Below are 26,273 nucleotides of genomic sequence, written 5' to 3' on the forward strand. Positions count from 1 at the left end.
CAGTGTATCAAATGAAAGAAAAATTTAGAGAAGGAATTAAAGTTCAGGGAGGAGGAATAAAAACTTTGAGGTTTGAGAATGACATTGTAATTCTGTCAGAGACAGATAAGGACTCAGTTCATACATACAATACCAGGAACAAAAATGATCTGCACAAGGACTTAAAAGCACTTACTTTAGTTCAAAAAGGGGTCCACTACTCAGGAACACTCATCTTCAATAATTTGCAAGCAAACATAAAAAATTTAGTTACAAATAAAGATCAGTTTAAAAGGAGTCTGAAAGACTCACTAGTGGCCAACTCCTTTTACTCCATTGAGGAATTTTTTAATAGAAACAAATGATGTATTGTATATGTTCATACTATTAGTATTGTTATTTCAGCTATATATATATATATATATATATATATATATATATATATATATATATATATATATATATATATATATAGTTATATAGTTATAATAGAGGGAAACATTCCACGTAGGAAAAATATATCTAAAAACAAAGATGATGTGACTTACCAAATGAAAGTGCTGGCAGGTCGACAGACACACAAACGAACACAAACATACACACAAAATTCAAGCTTTCGCAACAAACTGTTGCCTCATCAGGAAAGAGGGAAGGAGAGGGAAAGACGAAAGGATGTGGGTTTTAAGGGAGAGGGTAAGGAGTCATTCCAATCCCGGGAGCGGAAAGACTTACCTTAGAGGGAAAAAAGGACAGGTATACACTGGCACACACACACATATCCATCCACACATACAGACACAAGCAGACATATTTAAAGACGAAGAGTTTGGGCAGAGATGTCAGTCATTACAGAAGGAGGAAATAAGACGACAGAAAAGACTTCGAAATGTAACAGTGACAATAACAAACGTCATTGTTGGGTTCAAATTAATGATATGAATATAACAGAGGGAAACATTCCACGTGGAAAAAATATATCTAAAAAGAAAGATGATGAGACTTACCAAACAAAAGCGCTGGCAGGTCGATAGACACACAAACAAACACAAATATACACACAAAATTCAAGCTTTCGCAACAAACTGTTGCCTCATCAGGAAAGAGGGAAGGAGAGGGAAAGACGAAAGGATGTGGGTTTTAAGGGAGAGGGTAAGGAGTCATTCCAATCCCGGGAGCGGAAAGACTTACCTTAGAGGGAAAAAAGGACAGGTATACACTGGCACACACACACATATCCATCCACACATACAGACACAAGCAGACATATTTAAAGACGAAGAGTTTGGGCAGAGATGTCAGTGACATCTCTGCCCAAACTCTTCGTCTTTAAATATGTCTGCTTGTGTCTGTATGTGTGGATGGATATGTGTGTGTGTGCCAGTGTATACCTGTCCTTTTTTCCCTCTAAGGTAAGTCTTTCCGCTCCCGGGATTGGAATGACTCCTTACCCTCTCCCTTAAAACCCACATCCTTTCGTCTTTCCCTCTCCTTCCCTCTTTCCTGATGAGGCAACAGTTTGTTGCGAAAGCTTGAATTTTGTGTGTATATTTGTGTTTGTTTGTGTGTCTATCGACCTGCCAGCGCTTTTGTTTGGTAAGTCTCATCATCTTTCTTTTTATATATATATATATATATATATATATATATATATATATATATATATATATATATATATATATATATTCTACATCCACGAGGATCTCCACAGCACAGATCTATGGAACGAAAAACTAATCTAATCTAAAGAGCATTTGAATGGAGTGGACAGAGTGTTGAAAGGAGGACATAAGATGAACATCAACAAAAGCAAAACAAGGGCAATGGACTGTAGTTAAATTAAATCATGTGATGGTGAGGGATTTAGATTATGATATGACACACCAAAAATAGTAGATGAGTTTTGCTATTTCGTTGGCAAAAATACTGATGATAGCCAAAGGAGAGAGGATATAAAATGTAGACTGGCAATGGCAAGAAAAAAGTTTCTCAAGAGGAGAAATTTGTTAACATGAAATGTGGATTTAAGTGTTAGGAAGCCTTATCTGAAGGTGTTTGTGTGGAGTGCAGCCATGTATGGAAGTGAAATATGGAGGATAAACAGTTTAGGCAAGAAGAGAACAGAATTTTTTGTAATATGGTGCTACAGAAGATTGCTGAAGATGAGATGGGTAGGTTGTATAACTAATGAGGAGGTACTTTATACAATTGGGGAAAAAAGAAATTCGAGTAAAAGAAGGAATTGGTTCATCATTCATTCATTTCCTTCTCTGGTCAGCATTTCCAGAAGACAGCAACTCCAATGGCCATGTTGTTTCCCTCAATCATGTCCTGTGTTGTGCAGGGTTGTTCAATTTGAGGACAAATTAGCAGGTGGGCCGGGTCTTGTGTTGTTCCACGCTCACAGGATGTATCTCCATCAGCTGGAAGAATGCCCTGTTTTCACATGTTGGTCTTGCAGAGAGGAACACCCACCCTAAGATGATTGAGTGATCTCCAAATAGGGTAGGGCAAGTCATTTCCTGGAGCTAGCTCTTCCTTTACAGGGATATCAGGTGGTAGCTTGCTCTTCCACCTGGTGATGTGGTTAGACTCTGGTGTTCCCTCTAGTGGTTGAGTCCTGGCAATGAAGCTCTTTCTCAATTTCAGTCAACGGACTACAGCCTGATGATCATGTAGTGGATGTCAGGGATCATGAGTTTGCTTAGCCCTCTCTACATCAGCAGCGACAGCCCTTCTACTAATGGGGGAGCTATTCCAACAATCGGGTAGATTTTATCGACTGGAGTTGGCTTCATACATCCCGACAAGATTCAGATAGTCTCACTGATTGCAATACCAGCCTGCTTGGTGTGTGTGGATGCACTCCTCACAGGTGAAGCATACTCTGCAGCACACACACACAAAGCAAGAGCCGAAATTCTCAGGACGTGAGCACTTGCTCCCCAGGCGGTGGATGTGAGCTTTCTCAAGATGTTAATCCATGAACTAACTTTCAGCCTGGTGTTATGGCAATGTTTGTTGAAGGACAGAGTTCAGTCAAGGGTAACACCCAGATATACTGGTGTTGAACAATGCTCCAGTTGTTTGCCTTCTCATGTAACATCCAGTTCCCACTGAGCTGCTCTATTCTTCAAACGAAATGTGCACACCTGGTTGATAGGACACTTTCTTAAACACAAAGGGATCATCAATTTAGTACTGGATGGAACTGTTATGGATAAAAGTTTTAGAAGGAGACTGGTGGATGAGTACAGTAAGCAGATTCAGAAGGCTGTAGGTTGCAGTAGTTACTCAAATGAGAAGAGGCTTCCACAGGATAGAGTAGCATGAAGAGCTGCGTCAAACCATTCTTTGAACTGAAGACCACAACAACAATTTCTTTACAGAATCAGTACTGTCCAGTACAGTGTTGCATCACTGAATGATATGTAGCTGTGAGAGGCAGACTGCTAAAAGTAGTTCAAGGTAGTATGTGACCAAATTATATGTATCTGCTTGCCAGAGTGGCCAAGCGGTTCTAGGCGCTACAGTCTGGAACCGTGTGACCGTTACGGTCGCAGGTTTGAATTCTGCCTTGGGCATGGATGTGTGTGATGTCCTTAGGTTAGTTAGGTTGAAGTAGTTCTAAGTTCTAGGGGACTGATGACCACAGCAGTTAAGTCCCATAGTGCTCAGAGCCAATTTTTGATATGTATCTGTGAGAGGCAGACTGCTAAAAGCAGTGGCAGGTAACACTGTTTTTACCTTCTGATGAAGGTATGCCAATTAATTAATTAACTGTTTTAATTAATTTAAAGTTTTTAATTATTTACCACATGAGGTGTGATACATTCCATTTTCCTCTGGATGTAATATTCCCTGACCTATGGAAAATCAATGAAATTCTGCCAGTGTACAAAAATGGAATAAAAACTGACACAAAAAATTACAAGCCAATATCAGTAAAGCCACAACTCTGCAGATTTCCAGATTAAGTAATCTTCATTTCATGAGCACAAAGTCCTGGACCCTTCTCTCCAAAACTCCCAGCTTGTAATCCCTGCACCTTTCTTTATTTAGTTTAGAAGGTTTCTCCTGATGATCTGTCCATGTTCAGTTTTTATTTTACATATCATTTTTGTGCTCTGCTTTGATAACTATTACATTTTCTGCATTGAGCTGACTACTAATGTAATCCAAATGTGCATTAAATACTCATATCACTGACCTCAATTTGCAGTAGGATTTTGGAGCATATACTGTATTCGAACATTATGAATCACCTTGAAGAAAATGACTTATTGATACATAACCAACATGGATTCAGAAAATATCATTCTTATGCAATGCAGCTAGCTCTTTATTCCCATGAAGTAATGAGTGCTGTCGACAAGGGATCTCAGATCAATTCCATATTCCTTGATTTCCAGAAGGCTTTTGATACCATTCTTCAGTGACTATTAATCAAATAGCATGCATATGGAGCATCATCTCAGTTGTGTGACTGGATTCATGATTTCCTCTCAGAGAGGCCACAGTTCGTAGCGATAGAAGATAAATCATCGAGTAGAACAGAAGTGATATCTGGTGTTCCGCAAGGTAGTGTCATAGGCCCTCTGCTGTTCCTGATTTACATAAATGATCTAGGTGATAATCTGAGCAGCCCCCTCAGATTGTTTGCAGATGACGCTGTAATTTACTGTCTAGTAAAGTCATCAGACAATCAGTTCCAATTACAAAATGATCTAGAGAGAATTTCTGTACGCTGCGAAAAGTGGCATTTGCCTAAACAAAGAAATGTGCAAGGTCATACACATGGGTACTAAAAGAAATCCGATAAATTTAGGGTATATGATAAATTGCAGATATCTAAGGGCTGTCACTTTGACTAAATACCTAGGAATTACAATTACAAGGAACTTAAATTGGAAAGACCACATAGATAATATTGTGGGGATGGCGAAACAAAGACTGTGCTTTGTTGGCAGAACACTTAGAAGATGTGACAAACCCTGTAAAGAGACAGCCTACATTACACTTATCTGGCCTCTGCTGGAATATTGCTGCATGGTGTGGGATCCTTACCAGGTAGGATTGACAGAGGACATCGAAAAAGTGCAAAGAAGGGCAACTTGTTTCCTTTTATTGCCCAATATGGGTGAGAGTGTCACTGATATGATACGCGAGTTGGGGTGGCAGTCACTGAAACAAAGGCAGTTTTCTTTGTGGTGAGATCTATTTACGAAATTTAAATCACCAACTTTCTCTTCCGAATGCGAAAATATTTTGTTGACACCCACCTATGTAGGGAGAAATGATCATCATAATAAAATAATAGATATCAGAGCTCGAACGGAAAGATTTAGGTGTGCCTTTTTCCCACGTGCCATTCGATGGTGGAATGGTAGTGAAGTAGTATGAAAATGGTTCGATGAACCCCCTGCCAGGCACTTAAGTGTGAATTGCAGAGTAATCATGTAGATGTAGATGTAAATTTATAGCCGTCCGGGTGGCCAAGCGGTTCTAGCCGCATCAGTCCGGAACAGTGTTGCTGTTACTGTCGCAGGTTTGAATCCTGCCTCGGGCATGGCTGTGTGTGATGTCCTTAGGTTAGTTAGGTTTAAGTAGTTCTAAGCCTAGGGTACTGATGACCTCAGATGTTAAGTCCCATAGTGTTTAGAGCCATTTGAACCATTTTTTGTAAATTTATACATAATCTTTAACTGTTCATAACATTGTATCACTTTGAGTTATGGAATATCCCATGTTTATTACAATGGTTTCTCATTGCCTTATGAATCCTGTGCCAGTGGGTCAGCTCATGGACCATCTACCTTCGGAAGTGACTTATCAGTTCAATAGCAATCCCTTTCCCATTTGATGTGGACATAGGTCATTGGCACTTGGTATCCAGAAATACTCTAATTAACATGAGTGTGTTAATTCACACTCACACACGCCCGCGTGTGCCCCCCCCCCCTCCCCTCCCCACACACACACGAGAGAGAGAGAGAGAGAGAGAGAGTTGCCAGAAGAATTTCTGTGAGTTTTGCAAGGTCAGTGCAAAAATATTAATAAAACTGAGTTTGTAAAAAATGTTTATTACCCAGTTGTGGTGATGTGCAGGTGATAAATTATAGCCAAATACATTTTCTCTAAATATTGACAAAGTAAATGCTGTACAGTTACATTATGTACACAGAGCACCAATAAATACAAAAATTACATAATTAACAACTCATTTCATCTCTGTACAAGCTTTCAATATTAAAAAGAATCCAGCAGTAATATATTATTGTCAAAGTAGTACATTTTATACACAGTTCAATATCTATATGGCACATATGAAACAGTTTCCATTTAGTACGAAGTACTTTGAAACATCAATATTTGTTGTACTTGATATTTCTTCTTAAACTTGAATATTTTACAGTCATACAATGAGTCCACAACAAAACTCAATGAAATTTTCTGTTTTGACAGAAAAGTCTTCTGTATGTATTTACAGTCGCTCACATACAACATCTGAGTATCAAATAATTATTGAGTATCATGCTATATATCATGTCATATAACACAGTTTGTTTTCTCCCCTTTTCTCTTTTGCCTTGATTTTTCCCAAGCATTGACCTTGCCCAGAGGGTAAAGGATGATTGCTGAAGCCAGTATGAGTCCACCAGAGAGGTAAAATGAAGCATCATAGCTGCCTGTTGCTTCCATGAATGCACCTGTAGTGAATAAATTATGCATAACTCTAAATAGATGAGAAATTTCAATTTTCTTATTGTAGATAGGATGTATAACTAATTGCAGTTGTATCAGTGACTTACAATGCACCATACATGTGATCCAGTTTCAACTAATATTTATTTGCTGTGCATAATGAATTCAAGGTCACTTACTCCATTATGTTTGAGAAAAATTATATAAAGGAACTATTAATTGAGGCCATTGTATGCATTATTAGTTTGTGACAAAAATTGGAGAGATAATCTTATATTTGGCACAAAGAAGTGTTTCTACTCATGAGACTGTGTGTCAAATGATAAATAGACACCAAAAAGTCATTAATATTTTCATCGTAATACAATAATTTTAAATCATGGTTAGAATAAAATAGTTTATGTAAAGACAACTGTTTACCACACAGAGAAAGCACTGAGAAGTCACTAGACAGACAAATGATAAATTGATACTTGTAGTTTATCTTTTGAATTGCATTCTTTTCAGTGCATACTACACATTACTCCGCCTCCCCCTTCCCACAGATACAAATGGTTAAACTTACTGGTACTGTAACCTGGAATAAGTAGTTGGAAACTATCAAGTAATTTGAGTGAGCTTTATAGGGACAAGAGGTAGGGAGAGATGAAAGCTTAGGAGGTAATTCACAGAAAATATTTCTGTCAAAAATAGTGACACTTTAAAGCATTGGCCTCCAAATTTATTGATTACTTCATCACAGTAGCTGCAAATACTGTAGCCAGTAATAAACACCCAAACACATATGCATTAGATTTACATGTGCAGACACTGCAGGTCCACTGATAGACATTAGTTTCAAAAATACAACCCATAAGGATATTATGGAATTTGCCATGTGTCTGAAAAGTAATAATTCTGCTAGTTATGGTGGTGTTTATAACAGAATACTAAAATCTTGTGCTGACTTGTTACAATTACTCTTAAGACACCTGTGTAACCAGTGAATGACTCAGGGCCCATCTCCTGAAAGACTTAAATTTGCTGTAGTAACACCTATCTACAGTATTGGAGATAAGCAAACCACCTCTAATCACAGACCTATATCAGTCATTTCACTATTTTCAAAAGGGTTTGACAATGTGGACATTAACAGGATACTGACTCATTTAACTGAGCAAAGCTTGTTAACTGCTTCTCAGTTTAGTTTTTGTGAAGGATTCTTCAGACTGAAACCAACGTGAGAGCAGCACCTTTTTTAGGATAGGTAAGACAGAAAGATGTGAAGTTCTACGAGAGGTCAGGATTGAAACAAATCTTCAGTTTAGGAAAGAAATTAAACAGCACAATTCTAGCACATTGGATCACCAATCACAGCTATCAATAATAAATTTTCACCAATCACCAGAAATTTTATCTCCACCAAGTTGTATCTCAGTCCTAGGTAATTGCATTGATGAATTAAAGTCACCCAACCCAGTTGACATAATCTGCCTCTCTGAACACCGTGTGACCACTGGTATAGGAACTAGGCCTAAGCACAATGAGAAACTCAGACAGGAGAGTACTGCAAATGTTAGAATAAGGAAAGGTTCTCATAAAAGTATAATTAAAAATAATGTAAGTATATTTCATCAAAATATTGGGAGTTTAAAGAATAAAGTAGATGAGCTTCTGGTTTGTTTAGAAGATTTAGAAGCTGAGAATGAAATAAATATACTATGCCTGTCTGAGCATCACATTGTTACTGATATGGATAAGGTAAATGTAAGTGGATATAAGCTCTCTGCACATGTAATGAGAGAAAATATGGAGAAAGGAGGAGTTGCCATATATCTCAAAAGTTATCATTGTGCAAAAAGTATAGAAACAAAAAAGTTTTGTGTAGAGAAACATATAGAAGCATGTGCCTGTGAGCTTAAATTAAATAAAGGCACATTTATAATTGTAACTGTATATAGGTCCCCATCAGGAAATTTTCATCTATTTCTGAAAAATTTGGACTCCTTGTTGTGCTATCTGTCAGACAGGGGGAAGCAAATTATTAATTGTGGGGACTTCAATGTAGATTCTCTGAAAGAGGGTAATAGGAAAAATGACCTTGAAGTATTACTCGGTTCTTTCAATTTGACACCCGTTATTGATTTTCCTACTCGGGTGGTAAAGGATAGCAGCTCACTGATAGATAACTTCTTTATAGACCAAGATAAGTTTAACCAGATAAATGCTCAGCCTGTTGAGAATGGTCTTTCTGATCATGGTGCACAGCTAGTTACAATATATGACATAGCTCCATTCAGCAATACTAAACAGTCCTCCAAAGTAGTACGTTCAGTCAACGATTTAACAATTGCAAATTTCAGGGAAAGCCTACAGCAGTTAGACTGGGATGAGGTGTACCGTGAACCTGATGCCAATTTAAAATATAATTTATTTCATGATATTTTTGTAAATGCATTTGAAAACTGCTTCCCCAAGAAAATAGTTAAATATACTCGTAAGAAACCTTGTAACGAACCATGGCTTACTAAGGGTATAAAAATATCTTGTAACCGGAAAAGGGAAATGTATCTGACAGCAAGAAAGAGTAGTGACCCAGAAACTATCAAAAATTATAAAAACTACTATGTTATATTAAGAAAAGTTATTAAAAAATCCAGGAGTATGTGTATCATGTCTGAAATCAGCAACTCTGATAGTAAAATTACAACAATTTGGAATATTATTAAAAGAGAAACAGGTCAACCAAGAGCAGTGGAAGACAGTATTACCATCAAATTGAATGAAAACTTTATGAACAAAAAGTCAGAAGTTGAAAATATTTTTAATAATCATTTTCTAAATGTTGTGGATATAGTAGGATCCAGGTGTTCATTAGAAGATGCTAGGCTGTTAATGGAAGAGGCCATACCTATGCAATTTGATACAATTGAAATCTCACCCACTTCTCCCTCTGAAATTAGGAAAATAATAAACTTGCTTAAAAGCAAAAACTCACATGGAATTGATGGCATTTCCAGCAAAATACTAAAAGCTTGTTCTCAACAGATAAGTAAGATTCTCAGCCACCTGTGTAATAGCTCTCTGGAATAGGGCATTTTCCCTGATAGACTGAAATATGCTATTGTTATACCTTTGCATAAAAAGGGGGATAGATCTGATGTCAACAATTACCATCCAATCTCCCTTCTAACAGCTTTATCCAAACTTTTTGAGAAAGTAATGTATTCAAGAGTAGCTTCACATATCTGTAAAAATGAAGTACTAACAAAATGTCAGTTTGGTTTCCAGAAAGGTTTTTCAACAGAAAATGCCATATATGCTTTCACCAGTCAAATTTTGAATGATCTGAATAACCGAACACCACCCATTGGGATTTTTTGTGATCTCTCAAAGGCTTTTGATTGTGTAAATCATGAAATTCTGCTAGACAAGCTCAAGTATTGTGGCATGAGTGGGACAGTGCACAAATGGTTTAATTCGTACCTAACTGGAAGAGTGCAGAAAGTAGAAATAAGTAGTTCTCGTAACATGCAAAGATCAGCACATTCCTCAAACTGGGGAACTATCAAGAATGGGGTTCCACAAGGGTCAGTCTTGGGTCCTTTGTTGTTCTTATTATATATTAATGACTTGCCATTCTATATTCATGAAGAGGCAAAGTTAGTTCTCTTTGCTGATGATACAAGTATAGTAATCACACCTGACAAACAAGAATTAACTGATGAAATTGTCAATACTGTCTTTCAGAAAATTACTAAGTGGTTCCTTGTAAACGGACTCTCACTGAATTTTGGTATGACACAGTACATACAGTTCCGTACAGTGAATGGTATGACGCCATTAATAAATATAGACCTTAATCAGAAGCATATAGCTAAGGTAGAATGTTGCAAATTTTTAGGTGTGTCCATTGATGAGAGATTAAATTGGAAGAAACACATTGATGATCTGCTGAAACGTTTGAGTTCAGCTACTTATGCAATAAGGGTCATTGCAAATTTTGGTGATAAACATCTTAGTAAATTAGCTTACTACGCCTATTTTCACTCATTGCTTTCATATGGCATCATATTTTGGGGTAATTCATCACTGAGGAATAAAGTATTTATTGCACAAAAGCGTGTAATCAGAATAATAGCTGGAGTCCACCCAAGATCATCCTGCAGACATTTATTTAAGGATCTAGGGATATTCACAGTAGCTTCTCAGTATATATACTCTCTTATGAAATTTGTTATTAACAACCAAACCCAATTCAAAAGTAATAGCAGTGTGCATAACTACAATACTAGAAGAAAGGATGATCTTCACTATTCAAGATTAAATCTAACTTTGGCACAGAAAGGGGTGAATTATACTGGCACTAAAGTCTTTGGTCACTTACCAAATAGTATCAAAAGTCTGACAGATAACCAACAAGTATTTAAGAAGAAATTAAAAGAATTTCTGAATGACAACTCCTTCTACTCCATAGAGGAATTTTTAGATATAAATTAAGAAAAAAAAACAAAAAAATATTAAAAAAATTAAAAAAATAAAAATAAAAATAAAGAAAAACAAAAAAACACAATAAAATAAAGTTGTTATATTAACTTAAGTATGTTGTTAAATTAACCTAATTATGTCATGTATTGGAAAATTTGACTCGTTCCACATCATTACGAAATATCGTATTCATGATCCATGGAACTAGTATTAATCTAATCTAATCTAATCTCATAAATGAAGTGCTAGCAAAGCTGAACAAAAATAATGGTCCTGTTGGTATTTCTGTGACCTTACCAAAGTCTCTGACATGAAAATAACCTCAGATTTGAGTAATATAACATGCGAACTGCCACAGAGTTTTGGTACTTGGCCCCCTGTTTCTAATCTACATAAATGATCTTCCGATTACTTTAAAAGGCAGTTCACAAACTGTAGCTGTAATGTTTGCTAGCAACACAACTGTGTTAATCAAGGGTCAAAGTGGTCCACAGCTATAAGCTTAAGTCATAACCTCATGAAGACTCTTCTTATGCAGTTTCAAACAAGCAATAATGACTTTTTAGTGCTAGAAGTAGACATTAATGGTCATTAACTGAATAGAGCACAATGTGTACAATTCCATGGATTCAAGTTGGATAATAATTTGAAATGTAGTAGACATTTTGATAAGCAAATCATGATGTTCACTTCACTATTTTATAATTTTAGAGGCATCTCTTAGTGTGTTAATGGAAAGACAAGAGGGCTGGCTTTTTTGTATATTTTCACTTCCCATTACCTTATGGAACTATCTTCTGAAATAATGCACATAGAGTAAATAAAATATTTATTTGGTGAAAGTGAGCAGAAAGAATATTATGTAAAATAGGTAATCATACATCTTGCAGAAGGATCATGGAATCCTTATGCTCAGTTCCTCCTTAATGATTTTTCTTGTTGATGATAAGAATCAGTTTAAACTGAAATGTGATATACACAGTGACAATTAAAGATGCAAAAATAATGTTCATGTACACTTTAACTTCTTGTCCAGGGGTCAGAAAGGGGTTATGCACTCAGGTGGTAAGATATTGCTACCGTCTAACATAAAGCAAGAAATAGAGAATCCCTTCCAATCCAAAAATAAAATTAAAAACACACCTCCTAAACACCTCTTTCTAAAAATTATCAGGATATCTAGATTGAGGAATGAAAATTTCTGTTAGTTACATGGTCAGTACCAGTATTTGTTATAAATCTACTAATTGACTGAAAATAGGACTCAGTACTTACAGATGTAAAAATATTTTGTTTGAAAAACGCACTAGCTTGAATTGTATAAGCAGTATACTCATAGGTGACTGCTAAAACAGCACACACATTGAACTTCAGTGATGTCCTTGTCTCATGTTCATGTATACTTTGTCTTGTTCCCTATCCCTGAAGGCTCTCCTTCTTGATGGGATCCAAAGAATATGATCGATGAATGAATGAATGAATGGATGGATGGATGGATGAATGGATGAATGAATGAATGAATGAATGTAGTAAGGGGACATGAATACAGACTCATATGGTGTTTGTCTAATGGAAGCAGACATAGTTACATGTAGTGTGTATAGATCCAAGGGGAGGTAACTGGATACAGGGGCAGGATAGAGGGAGGTCACTATAGAAACTTCAAAAGAGGCCTATCAACATTATTACTAAAGTGAGGAGCAGAAAGAAGTATGAGGCTCATGGGATTCCTTGAGGAGGGGAGGGGGAGCATTGTAGTTAGGCTGATAATGGAATGAGAAGGCCATGGAGTAGTGAATACTGGGTTCTGACTGCAGGAAGATTAAAGTCAAGAATGAGGTCATCAGAGATGGAGCATTAGCTCAGTTTATGAAAGGATGCAGAAAGAAATCAGCCATATCCCTTACAAAGGAACCATCCTGGCATTTGTCTGGAGTGATTTAAGAATGGATGAATTCAACCACTGTCTTTTGAAATGTGGGTCCATTGTGCTAACAACTGTGCCACCTTGAGTTCAGCATACAGGAGAAATGTTAGTCCAAATTACTTAGCAGAGGAAATATTCTCATATGTGCAATTCATAAAAACTGATTTTTGCACACAGTACCTTGACTAGCTAATTGCGGGCATGATGTTTAGACAAATACAGTCAATTTGGTATCTTATTCACAACCTGTCCCATTTGGATTTTTCCGTACCAACATCATATGCTCTAAATTGCATAGACTGGACGAATCCTTTTTTGTGATTCTTTTGGGCTCAAGTTCTTCTATTCTCTGTTTTCCAGGGTATGTACTCCTCTTCCCACCCCATTTCCCACCCTCTGAGCACGGGGTTGATATTTATCTACTTGTTCCTCATGTTAGACATGTTTACACACTTACACACCTTCCTCTACACTGTTTTCTCAGCAGCCTATAACCCCCTGCCCCAAGCTCGTTCAATATTTCTCCATTAACAACCTACAGCTGCTGATGTCTCTCTGCACCAGGACATGCTTTTGCTGTTCTAATCCTTGCACATCCTTATCCTTCTCCTCTTCTGAATCAACATCATCCAAGACAACTAACAGTAGTTGAACTAAATGCTGGGAAAATGTGGTTGAGCATGTGTATGTCAGTGGGGGTAAAGGTCTGAAGAGGAATAAAATTTTAAAGATGGAATAAAATGATCAGTAGCTTTTTTATGTGCTTATTGACTACTTGACATTTCCCCTCCATAGTAAGTAGTTACCTCTACTCATCCACAGTTAGAATTTTCAACAAATTTAGACTACTACTTAAAAAATAATTGGACAGAAATATCAAAATGTTCCTCTTTCCATCTAAATTGAAACTTGTAGGTGGAAGTAGCAGAGTATGTAAAACTTTATGGACTGAGATGATACTACATAGGCAGGAACTTTGATTAGAAGCCACCATGTTCTGGAAATTTCAAAATATGGAATGCTTCCATCAATAAGAGTCATTACTTAATGGGAATAAAGAGCCAGTTGTGTTTCAGAAAAACAATCTTTTCTGAATCTGTGTTGATTGTGTGTTAATAGAGTGTGTCCTTTGAGGTAATTCATAATGTCTGAACACATCCTACCATATCTTACCACTAATAAATGTCAGTCATACAGGTCTATCATTCAATGGAATACTTAGAGCTCCTTTCTTGCATATTGGAGTGATCTGTGCAAGTATCTAGTCTTTAGGTATGGATCTTTCATCAACCAAGTGGTTTTATATGAGTGCTAAAAATAGAACTACTTCACCATTATACTCCAAAAGGGACCTAATTGGTACACAGCCTGGACTGGAAGACCAACCTCTAAGTGATTTAAGTTTCTTTAATTCACCTAGGCCATTTACTTCCAAATTATTCATGTTGGTAGCTGATCTTGGTTCAAAGTTTGAAATATTTGGTCTATCTTACTTTATGTATTTAATACAGCTACTTTGGTGTTTCATTATGGAAAGTATTAAAAGCATCTCACACTAAAGTGCATGCCAAGTTTTGAGGATCTGTAAGTCTTGTCCATCTTGTATAATTTATATTCTTTCAAATTTGGTGTGCATTTTTTCCTTTCTCTTTTCCCTTCAACAGTGTCCTGACTTGGTTTGTGTACCATGAGGAATCTGTTTCATCTCTTGTTAATTTACTTGCTACAAAACTCGCAGTTTCCATCAACACTATTTCTTTGAATTTAAGGCACATTTTATCAATACTTACAGAGTTATATGGAATGAATAGAGACAGACTTTTAAGAAGATGTCAAGCAAATTTTGTTATTACTATTTAAGGACAGCATTCAGTATACAGTGTTTTATGAAGGTTTATTTAGAATCACCATTGTTTTATCAATAACATTGAGCGTTTTAAAAATCCTAGCCAGTGTTAAATTTCTGAGTCCAAATGCTCTGTATACTGTAGCAAATCTCCAGGGTCATGGAACGTGTCAGTACGTGAAATTACAACATAAAAGTAATAACAGGTAAAAATAAAATGTTTATGAACCCAAAAAAGTCAAGCCATAAGTTAAGTAAACACAATCAATGATACAACAAGAATCAGCTTAATTTTTCAAGGAACTCCTTGACAGAAAGAAGGTGTGACCCATGAGGAAACTCTTCAGTTTTGATTTGAAAGCAGGTGGAGTACTGCTAGGATTTTTGAATTCTAGTGGTAGCTTATTGCAAATGGATGCAGCACTATATTGCACACCTTTCTGCACAAGAGTTAAGGAAGTCTGATCCAGCTGCAGGTTTGATTTCTGCTGAGTATTAACTGAGTTAAAGCTGCTTATTCTTGGGAATACGTTAATACTGTTTTAACAAGAAATGACAGTAAGGAATATAAATATTGAGAGGCCAATGTCAAAATACCCAGACTCGTGAACAGAGGTTGACGAGTGGTTCGTGAACTTACACCACTTATTGCCCAAAACACCCATTTATGAGCCAAACATATACTTTTAGAATGGGAAGAGTTACCCCAAAATATAATACCATATGACATAAGAGAATGAAAATAAGCAAAGTAGAGAGATTTTCATGTCGAATGATCACTCACTTCAGACACCATTCAAAAAGTAAAAATGGCAGCATTAAGTCTTTGATGTGGGCTTTCCACGACAGTTTACTATCAATCTGAACACCTAGAAATTTGAAGTATTCAGTTTTACTAATCATATACCCATTCTGTGAAATTAAAATGTCAGGTTTTGTTGAATTGGGTGGTTTCTAACACCTGAGTCTTACTGTGATTTAGTGTTAGTTTATTTTCTACAAGCCATGAGCTTATGTCATGAACTGCACTATTTGAACCCAAGACAATGTTGCACACAACATCCTTTACTACCAAGTCAGTGTCATCAGCAAACAGAAATATTTTAGAGTTACTCATAATACAAGAGAGGATATCATCATCATCATCACCATGGATAGTTACCAACCTCTGGCCAGGTCTGTATGGAACATAGGCCTCTCCATCGCCTTCTCTCTTGCCACCATCTCTCTGTCTTCACTCCAAGTTTAAACGCAGCCTGAACCTCTCAGACAAACAGAAGCTAAATGATTTCAAAGTTAGCGTAAGGAGGGCTAAGCGTGAAGCGTTCAGTGAATTCGAAAGTAAAATTCTATGTACCGACTTGACAGAAAATCCTAGGAAGTTCTGGTCTTACGTTAAATCAGTAAGTGGCTCGAAACAGCATATCCAGACACTCCGGGATGATGATGGCATTGAAACAGAGGATGACACGCGTAAAGCTGAAATACTAAACACCTTTTTCCAAAGCTGTTTCACAGAGGAAGATCGCACTGCAGTTCCTTCTCTAAATCCTTGCACAAACGAAAAAATGGCTGACATCGAAATAAGTGTCCAAGGAATAGAAAAGCAACTGGAATCACTCAATAGAGGAAAGTCCACTGGACCTGACGGGATACCAATTCGATTCTACACAGAGTATGCGAAAGAACTTGCCCCCCTTCTAACAGCCGTGTACCGCAAGTCTCTAAAGGAACGGAGGGTACCAAATGATTGGAAAAGAGCACAGGTAGTCCCAGTCTTCAAGAAGGGTCGTTGAGCAGATGCGCAAAACTATAGACCTATATCTCTGACGTCGATCTGTTGTAGAATTTTAGAACATGTTTTTTGCTCGAGTATCATGTCGTTTTTGGAAACCCAGAATCTACTGTGTAGGAATCAACATGGATTCCGGAAACAGCGATCGTGTGAGACCCAACTCGCTTTATTTATTCATGAGACCCAGAAAATATTAGATACAGGCTCCCAGGTAGATGCTATTTTTCTTGACTTCAGGAAGGCGTTCGATACAGTTCCGCACTGTCGCCTGATAAACAAAGTAAGAGCCTACGGAATATCAGACCAGCTGTGTGGCTGGATTGAAGAGTTTTTAGCAAACAGAACACAGCATGTTGTTATCAATGGAGAGACGTCTACAGACGTTAAAGTAACCTCTGGCATGCCATAGGGGAGTGTTATGGGACCATTGCTTGTCACAATATATATAAATGACCTAGTAGATAGTGTCGGAAGTTCCATGCGGCTTTTCGTGGATGATGCTGTAGTATACAGAGAAGTTGCAGCATTAGAAAATTGTAGCGAAATGCAGGAAGATCTGCAGCGGATAGGCACTTGGTGCAGGGAGTGGCAACTGTCCCTTAACATAGACAAATGTAATGTATTGCGAATACATAGAAAGAAGGATCCTTTATTGTATGATTATATGATAGCAGAACAAACACTGGTAGCAGTTACTTCTGTAAAATATCTGGGAGTATGCGTGCGGAACGATTTGACGTGGAATGATCATATAAAATTAATTGTTGGTAAGGCGGGTACCAGGTTGAGATTCACTGGGAGAGTGCTTAGAAAATGTAGTCCATCAACAAAGGAGGTGGCTTACAAAACACTCGTTCGACCTATACTTGAGTATTGCTCATCAGTGTGGGATCCGTACCATATCGGTTTGATGGAGGAGATAGAGAAGATCCAAAGAAGAGTGGCGCATTTCGTCACAGGGTTATTTGGTAACTGTGATAGCGTTACGGAGATGTTTAATAAACTCAAGTGGCAGACTCTGCAAGAGAGGCGCTCTGCATCGCGGTGTAGCTTGATCGCTAGGTTTCGAGAGGGTGCGTTTCTGGATGAGGTATCGAATATATTGCTTCCCCCTACTTATACCTCCCGAGGAGATCACGAATGTAAAATTAGAGAGATTCGAGCGCGCACGGAGGCTTTCAGACAGTCGTTCTTCCCGCGAACCATACGCGACTGGAACAGGAAAGGGAGGTAATGACAGTGGCACGTAAAGTGCCCTCCGCCACACACCGTTGGGTGGCTTGCGGAGTATAACTGTAGATGTAGATGTAGATGGCCTAGTCTTCTCCTTTCTTCCGGATGCATTCCTCTACTCCTTTCAGCCATCTGTCTCTCGGTCTTCCTCTTGGTCTCTTTCCTTCCTGTTTCATCTCGTGTATCCTCCTGGGTATCCTCTTGTCCTCCATTCTCTTAACATGTCCATACCATCTCAGCCTTGATTTCTCTGTCTCTTCTGTAATGGTTCCACCTTCATTAACTCTATGATCCTGTCATTTCTTAACCTGTCTATCTTTGTCAATCCAATACTGTTTCTCAAGAATTTCATCCCATTAGCTTCTACTTTCCTTTTCTCTCTTCCTTTCATAACACAGGTTTCTGATGCATATGTCAGGATTGGGACATATTATGACTGGTATATAACCTTTTTACTGATTTGGAGGTACATCCTTGCTCCATATCAGGTTTCTGACACTCTTCCAAAATGCTTCTGCTATTCTCCCCCGCTCGTTTGTTTCTCTGTCTTTTTTCCATCTCCCTGTATCAGGTTTCCTAGTTACTTGAAACTCTCCATTTTCCTCAATTGCTCCTCACCAGTTGTTATTCCAGTTGTTCCTCTCTCCTTCTTTGTTGTTGTGATAATCATCTCAATCTTACTTATACTAAATATCATCCCATATTCTTGTACTGTTTGTTCCCATATGTCCAACTGCTCTTGTACTTCCTCCTTCTTATTCCCCCAAATCATCAGATCATCTTATTCTCTACATCTTGTCCACTTTTGTTCACCATTCCAGCATAATCTGTCATACCATTCTTCCTCTTACTTTTAATCATCCCATATAACACCTTTTTTGAAGCTTCACTATCCTCCTCCATCATTCTGGCCCACTGTTCCATCCACTTTTTTCTTTCCTCCACCAGCAATCTTTTTTGCTTCTTTCTTTCTTGCCTGATACTCTCCCCTTGTCTCCACTGTTCTCTTCTGGAACAATACCCTAAAGGCTCTATTCTTCTTTTGTATTTTATCCTTTGTTTTATCATTCCAGCAGCATGTTTCCTTCCATCTCTTTTTGTTGCTTGTCCTCCCACATATTGGTTCTGCCACACTTATTAATGTTCCCTTGAATCTACCCCATTCCTATTCCACCATTTTTGGTTCATCCTTTGGGATGCTTTCCTTTACCACTTGTAGGTACTGTAGCCTGCTTTCTTCCTCCTTCAACTTCCATACCCTTATAAGTCTTTCCTGGTTTTCTGTCCCTTTATTATCCTTAGTCCCTCTCAGGTTCATTACCAGCAAATGGTGGTTACCATCCAAGGCCTCTGATGGTAATACCTTAATGTCAAGGATGTTCCTATCCATCTCACTATTGTACAGGAAGTAGTCAACTATCGACTTCCTCTTTAAATCTTGACTGTACCAGATACTCTTGTGGCTCTCCTTTTTCTTGAACCAAGAGTTCCCAACCAGCACATCATTCCTTTGAAAGAACTCCAATAGTCTTTCACCTTCCTCATTTCGGCAGCCCCAACCCTCTGGTCCAAGCACACTTTCGCAGCCTTGTCTTTCTCTTCCAACGTGTGTGTTTAAATCCATTACTATCATATTCTTCCTTCCCATCTGCTTCTGCATTTCCTCTTCAAACTCTTGCCTCTCCTCAGAAGTGCAACCCAACTGCAGGGCATAAACTTGTGTTACCTCTATGGTCATCCCCTTGAGTGATATTTTGGTCTGCATCATCCTATCACTTATTCTCTTCACTTCCTCTTTTAATCCCTATCTTACTACCATTCTGTCTTCAATTCTCCTTCCGTCCTCATTTCCACTCCAGTACAGTTAAACAGTTTATATAAATAAGGAACAGGAGTGGCCCCAACACTGATCCTTGGGGCACCCACCACTTGACCATACCCCACTCAGACCCCACATCACAGCCATTCTCAACACTGTGAATAATGACCTTTTGCTGTCTGTTGCTAAAGTAAGAGGTGAACCAATTGTAAGCTACTCCCTGTATTCGATAATGGTCCAACTTCTGGAGCAATATTTTGCAATCAACACAATCAAATGTTTTAGTTAAATCAAAAAAATATGCCTATTGTTCGAAACCTTTTGTTTAATTCTTCCAGTACCTCACAGAGAAAAGATAATATAGCATTTTCAGTTGTTAAATGACTTCTAAAGCCGAACTGTACATTTGACAGCAAATCGTGTGATATAAAATGATCAATTATCCTTACACACACAGCGTTTTCAGAAATAGGTCTAAAACTGTCTACATTATGCCTTTCTCCCTTTTTATAAAGTGGCTTTACTACTGAGTACTTAAATCATTCAGAAAACTGACCATTCCCAAAGGAAAAATTACTAATATGTGTAAATACAGGGCTAACATATGCAGCACAGTACTTTAATATTCTGCTAGGCACTCCATCATATCCATGAGAGTCCTTAGTCTTCAGTGACTTAATTATTGACACTGTCTCCCTCTTGTCTGTATCACAGAAGAGTATTACAGACATCAATCTTGGAAAGGCATTTGCCAAGAGAGCTATATGATTCCCTGTAGAAACTAAATTTTTATTTAATTCACCAGCTATGCTCAGAAAATGATTGTTGAATACTGTACATATATCTGATTTATCAGTAACAGAAATATTTTTACTACGAACTGCCTTTATATCGTCGACCTTGTGCTGCTCACCAGACACTTCCTTCACAACTGACCATATGGTTTTAATTTTATTCTGTGAATTAGCTATTCTATTTGCATACCACATACTTTTTGCCTTCCTAATAACATTTTAAGCACCTTACAGTACTGTTTGTAATGTGCTACTGTAGCTTGATTGTGACTACTTCTAACATTTTGATATAATTCCTGCTTTGTTCTACATGATATTTTTATCCCACCAGTCAGGCACCCGGGGTGCCTTTCACTGCTAGTACCCCATTTAGAATGTTCTGATGGAAAACAACTCTCAAAGAGCATGAGAAATGTGTTAAGGAAATCATTATATTTGTCATCTGTGTTATCGGTACTATAAACATCTTGTCACTCTTGTTCCTTGATGAGGTTTAAAAAACTCTCTATTGTTGTTGGATTAACTTTCCTACATAGTTTGTAATTATATGTGACATTTGTTTGAGTACAAAAGCCTTTTAGTGTTAAAATTTGCACATCATGGTCTGAAAGGCCATTCACCCTTTTACTAACAGAATGCCCATCTAGTAACGAAGAATGAATAAAAATATTGTCTATGGCTCTGCTACTGTTCCCCTGCACCTTAGTTGAAAAAAAATACAGTCTGCATCAGATCATATGAATTTAGGAGATCTACCAACATCTTTTTTCTTGCTCCATCATATATAAAATTTATATTGAAGTCACCACATATAACTAATGTCTGGTACTTCCTACAAAATGAATCGAGAACCCTCTATAGCTTGAGCAGAAATGCTCTGAAGTCAGAGTTAGGGGACCTATGAACAACAATTAGAAGTTAGGTTTCACTAAACGCAACTGCCCTAGCACAACATTCAAATATCTGTTCAGTGCAGTGCCGTGATATGTCTATGGACTCAAATGGAGTACTGTTCTTTACGCACATGACCACTCCCCCACCCCACAAGGAACTCCTTGAAAAACAGCCAGCTAATCTGTATCCTGGTAAAGGAAGCCTCTGAACTGTCAAATTATTTAAGTGGGGCTCCAATATACCAATAATTATAGAGTCAACTTCTATAAGCAGTTCACTAACTTTATCTCTAATACTTCTTATATTCTGTTGAAATATGCTAATTCCTTCTCTTCTTGGAAACATGATGTCCTCTGAAGGTGAGCCCTTAGAGTGACTTCCTTTAAGTAGGTATGATTATCAGGTCTATCAAAAGGTGCAGCTCTAATACCAACTACTACAGGAATTTTCCATGAGTGATCCCACCACCACCCTCTACACTGTCATCTATAAGGTTTGCCAGCCTCCCCTTCCCATAGCTATTGAGGTGCAGGCCATGCCTAGTGAAACCCGATCTACTGATAGACTCTACTGGCAACACTGAAATGTGACTCATACCCTCTGCCATCAGATCCCTCTCCAGCCCCTTGTTAATGTGCTTAACAGCCGCGTTAAGATGAGACCAATCATGACGCAGAAACAGTTGCATGAAATGCACATTAGTGCCACCAATTTGAGTTGCAATCTTTACCAGGTCACCACCTACATCATATTCCCCATCCCTATCAAGACTGTTCCCTGCTCCACCCACTATCACTACCTGATCCTCCTTCGTAAAATTCCTGCATAACTCCCCTATGCTGTCAGTCACCTGAGCCAACCCTGCACTAGGCTTTACAATGCTGGTGACCTGGTACTCACTCCCAAACAGTTCCTGCAACTGCCGGCCCACACCTCTTTATCTTTCTGTAAGACTTTTCAACTGACCTAGGCCTCCTACCTGCTGAGGACTGTTGTATGTTCCCTTCACCTGCAGCTACAAGAGGCTCCTCTCCACTCAGCTCTGACAGTTGGTCAAATCTGTTGCATATACACGAAGTATAACTTTCTGAATATCTCCTCCTCCTAGCTGCCTTCTTGCTAACTGCCAGTTCCCATTCCCAGCACACTTCACCCTCCTCAACCTATCTAGTCCCTCCTTTGTGTGTTGTAACTGCACCTGAAGGGCACAGATCTTACGTTCCTGGTCCTCTGTCAACTTATTTCTACTACAGATTCTGCATTCCCAGGAGAGGATCTTCCTAGAATGCCCACTGGCTTGCCCACTGCATTCCCCCCTGATGAAAATACCTTGAACAAATTCCACACCGTAACCCACTACTCACAAACCTATGACAGAGACCACACTTCTCACCCATGGTAAAACTTTACAGTTACTAAAAATGACTGTACGTCTATGTTACTTAAGTTCAGTTACACTTGTAGAACTATTTATAGAACTAACAATAGCTGTCTTGAAATTCTCTCTCTACTAAGAAAGCAGCTACTTGTATTAATACTACTAAACCACAACTAACACCAATACCAGCAAAACTTCACAAAATTATTAGCTAAAACCAAAAATTCAAGTGGTCGCTTTAACACTCAACAAAGTTAAAACACTCAATGAAAATTTTACTGAAATATTTCACTAGAAACAGTAAGAAACATGAGCTGAAAACTAAAGCATGAAATTTACCAAATGACTTCAACACACAGCGAGCGAATGTTTCCAAAAGTTTATTAAATTGTTATAGTGCCACAAAGAGCATGAAACACCACTGAAAACTATTAAATTTAATAACTGTATAACAGTTCACAAATAACTTTGTCAGTACTTAGCTTTATAAGTGCTACAGTTGCAACTGCATGATGCAAAAAGTAAACACACTAGTTTGTTAATCTACCTATTTAATGTTCAGCATTTTTTGTAGCATTACATTTCAAAATCTTCTGTTCCTTATTGTCTTCAATGTTATCATTCACATTCCACCACTGTACAAAGCTTAACTTCCATTTAATAAATAAATAAAATAAAATAAGTAGTAAAAAAGACTAGACAAACACTTTCAGAAGAGACTTCCTAACATTTAAATTTATATTCAATATAACAGATTTCTCTTTCTCAGAAATCCTTTTCATGCTACTACCAGTCTACAATTTATGTTGTCTCTACTTTACTTTAGTATCTTCAGTTACTTTGCTGCCCAAGTATCAAAATTCACCAACTACTTCTATTGCCCCATTTGTTAATATAATTCTCTCAGTGTCATCTGATTTAATTTGAATACATTCCATTGTCTTTGGTTCTCTTTTGTTCATATTCATCTTATAAATTCTTTTAAAGACACTATCTGTTCTGTTCATCTTATCTTCCAGGTCCTTTGCCATTTCTGGCAGAATTACAATGACATCAGAAAATCAAAGTTTATTTCTTCTGCCTGATTTTTAATTCATTTTCCTATTTTCTCCTTGGTATCCTTTACTGATTATTCAATATGTAGCTTGAATAACATAGGGGATATGCTGCAGCATCATATCTCCCATTGCATCTTCATCTACTTGCTCTTCTCTTTTCACAATGTTACCTTTAATTTCATTTCCTTTGTATAGCCTTTGTATATACCCCTTTCACCTTTCACCTTTCCCTTCTTAGCTTAGTAATGTCTTCTCATTTGAGCTTTTTGCTGTTCATTTCCTCTTTGCTCCAAACGTTTCTGTTACTTTCTTATAGGTGGCCTTTATCATTCCCCTGATCATGTGCGCTTCTATAGTTTTCCATTCTTTCTTTGGCTTTTCCTGTTTTAAAGTTTTTCAGAAATTATTATTATTATTATTATCATCTTTTACAGTCCTGTTTGCATTTATTTTTTGGAGCACACAGACACAGATATAGTTAATATTAATGAATTTCAATTTTGGCATCAGAAAACAGTTTTTTGCTCCAGGCCTTACTCTCCATCATCAAACTATCTATAATTTTACATTTCTAATTTTGTTGGTGGACTTCTTCAGCAGCTTCAAATACAACAAAAGCAGTGCATAACATGATGCAAAAATCAAAAGAAAATCAACATACCAGCAAGAGGCGATCCAATGGCAGCAGCAACACCTTGAAACATCAATGTTAATCCAAAAGCATTTGTCAAGCGTTCAAGTCCTAGTAGATCCACTATAATTAGGGAACGGAGTGAGGCAAAACATGCTGAAATAAAATATTTAAACTAGTTAATACCCTGCTAATACCTTATTGCAACACAGTAGAAGCTTAATAACACTTAAAATAAAAACACTTAAAATAAATTTCGTAAAAAAATTCATAAATTGCTTAATTTATGTATTTTTTCATGTTCTTTTATGAGATATTATTTACTAGTATATAAAATGTATTTATCTTGTTCAAATTTCATGAAAGTGTTTCATAGCTGAATTTAATATGTAGGTAATTTCATTAAATTTGTTGAGTATTGAACAGTTGATTGAAACTTCTCGTAAATTACTTAATTCTAATTAATCATGTATGAGGGACATTCAATAAGAAACACAACACTTTTTTTAAAATAGTAGTTTCTTTTGTTCAGCATTCCAGTACACCATATTATTCCCCACCCTTTTTGGTAAGTCACATTATTTTTCAACATAATCTCCATTCAGTGAGATGGCCCTACACCACATTACTGGAATGGCCTGTACACCCACATGGTACCATCTTACTGGTTGACATCAGAGCATATGACTTGCTGCATCAATAACATCTTCAGCATCCATGTACTGCTTCCCACAAAGTGTACCCTTCATTGGACCAAACAGAAAGACATCTGAATGTGCAAGATCCAGGCTGTAGGGTGGATGAGGGAGAACACTCCAGTGAAGTTTTGTGAGTTCCTCTCAGATGTGCAGACTTATAAGAGGCTTTGCATTGTCGTGGAGAAGGAGAAGTTCATTTGCATCCATTTATAAGCTTGAGTGAGACTGTCCACATGCTCAAACATTGCAGGAGGCACAGCTGTGTGCAGCCAGCCAGCACCCTGGAGATCGGACAAGTCTGTGCAACCATGTTGCAATGGTGATAGATGCCTTACTAAACAACTCACCATGCTTTTGTTTATTGCATGGTATTTGCAGATATTCTGCAAATGTCTATGAATATCTGTCATGCTCTGGTTTTCCACCAAAAGAAACCCCAATAACAGCTCTCTACAGGGAACACACTTCTGTTGCAGATGCAATATTGAAGAAAATTAGAAGGAAGCTCAGCATTGGCTGTAATTTTGATAATTTATTAACAGCAAAATCAATTTTCACTCAGATAATGATCATCTCCAGTGCTGGAAGTTAAACATTTCACATAGCCATCAGTGAATAAGAAACAAAAGACCACAAATACATCTGAGTATAAACCAACTGTTGGCAAGGACATACCTTTAGTGTACAAATTTAAGCTCGTAGCCACTGGTGTCTAGTTATTAGCAGCAACAGAAGCTATGAAATGATCACAATAATTGAAGCTGCTGTTTACATTCACCTATTCAGCAGACCTCGGTGTGACAGGGGCTTGGAACACCCTCTATGTGATGTGTCACATGAAGACTTATTAATTTATTTGGCAAGAGATTACCACAAAATACCAAATGTGCACTTGCAAATCATTAATTGAATATTTCAAATTTAAAATTGTACATTAAAAATGCATAGCAAAAAGGAAGGGGGAAATGCACATCTTGACAACATACACTGGCATGTTATTTTCCAAAAAACAAAAAAAACAAAAAAAACTTAAAAAAAATAAATCAACATGT

The 26,273-nt window shown here is 37.5% G+C and overlaps 1 protein-coding gene across 1 annotated transcript in view; it reads right to left on the reverse strand.

The window, feature by feature from the left end:
- Positions 1-6,043: 6,043 nt before the first annotated feature.
- LOC126249030 (monocarboxylate transporter 3-like) overlaps positions 6,044-26,273 on the reverse strand; it is a 405,178-nt gene continuing 384,948 nt past the window's right edge. The window contains exons 8-9 of the mRNA XM_049950639.1: positions 24,554-24,679; positions 6,044-6,686 (exon numbers count right to left, since the gene is read on the reverse strand). Of these exons, the coding sequence (XP_049806596.1) occupies positions 6,526-6,686; positions 24,554-24,679 (287 nt within the window). The 3' untranslated portion in view covers positions 6,044-6,525. The remainder of the gene's footprint in view (positions 6,687-24,553; positions 24,680-26,273) is intronic.

This window comes from Schistocerca nitens, chromosome 3, assembly GCF_023898315.1.
Source record: "Schistocerca nitens isolate TAMUIC-IGC-003100 chromosome 3, iqSchNite1.1, whole genome shotgun sequence".
Classification (NCBI taxonomy): Eukaryota; Metazoa; Arthropoda; class Insecta; order Orthoptera; family Acrididae; genus Schistocerca; species Schistocerca nitens.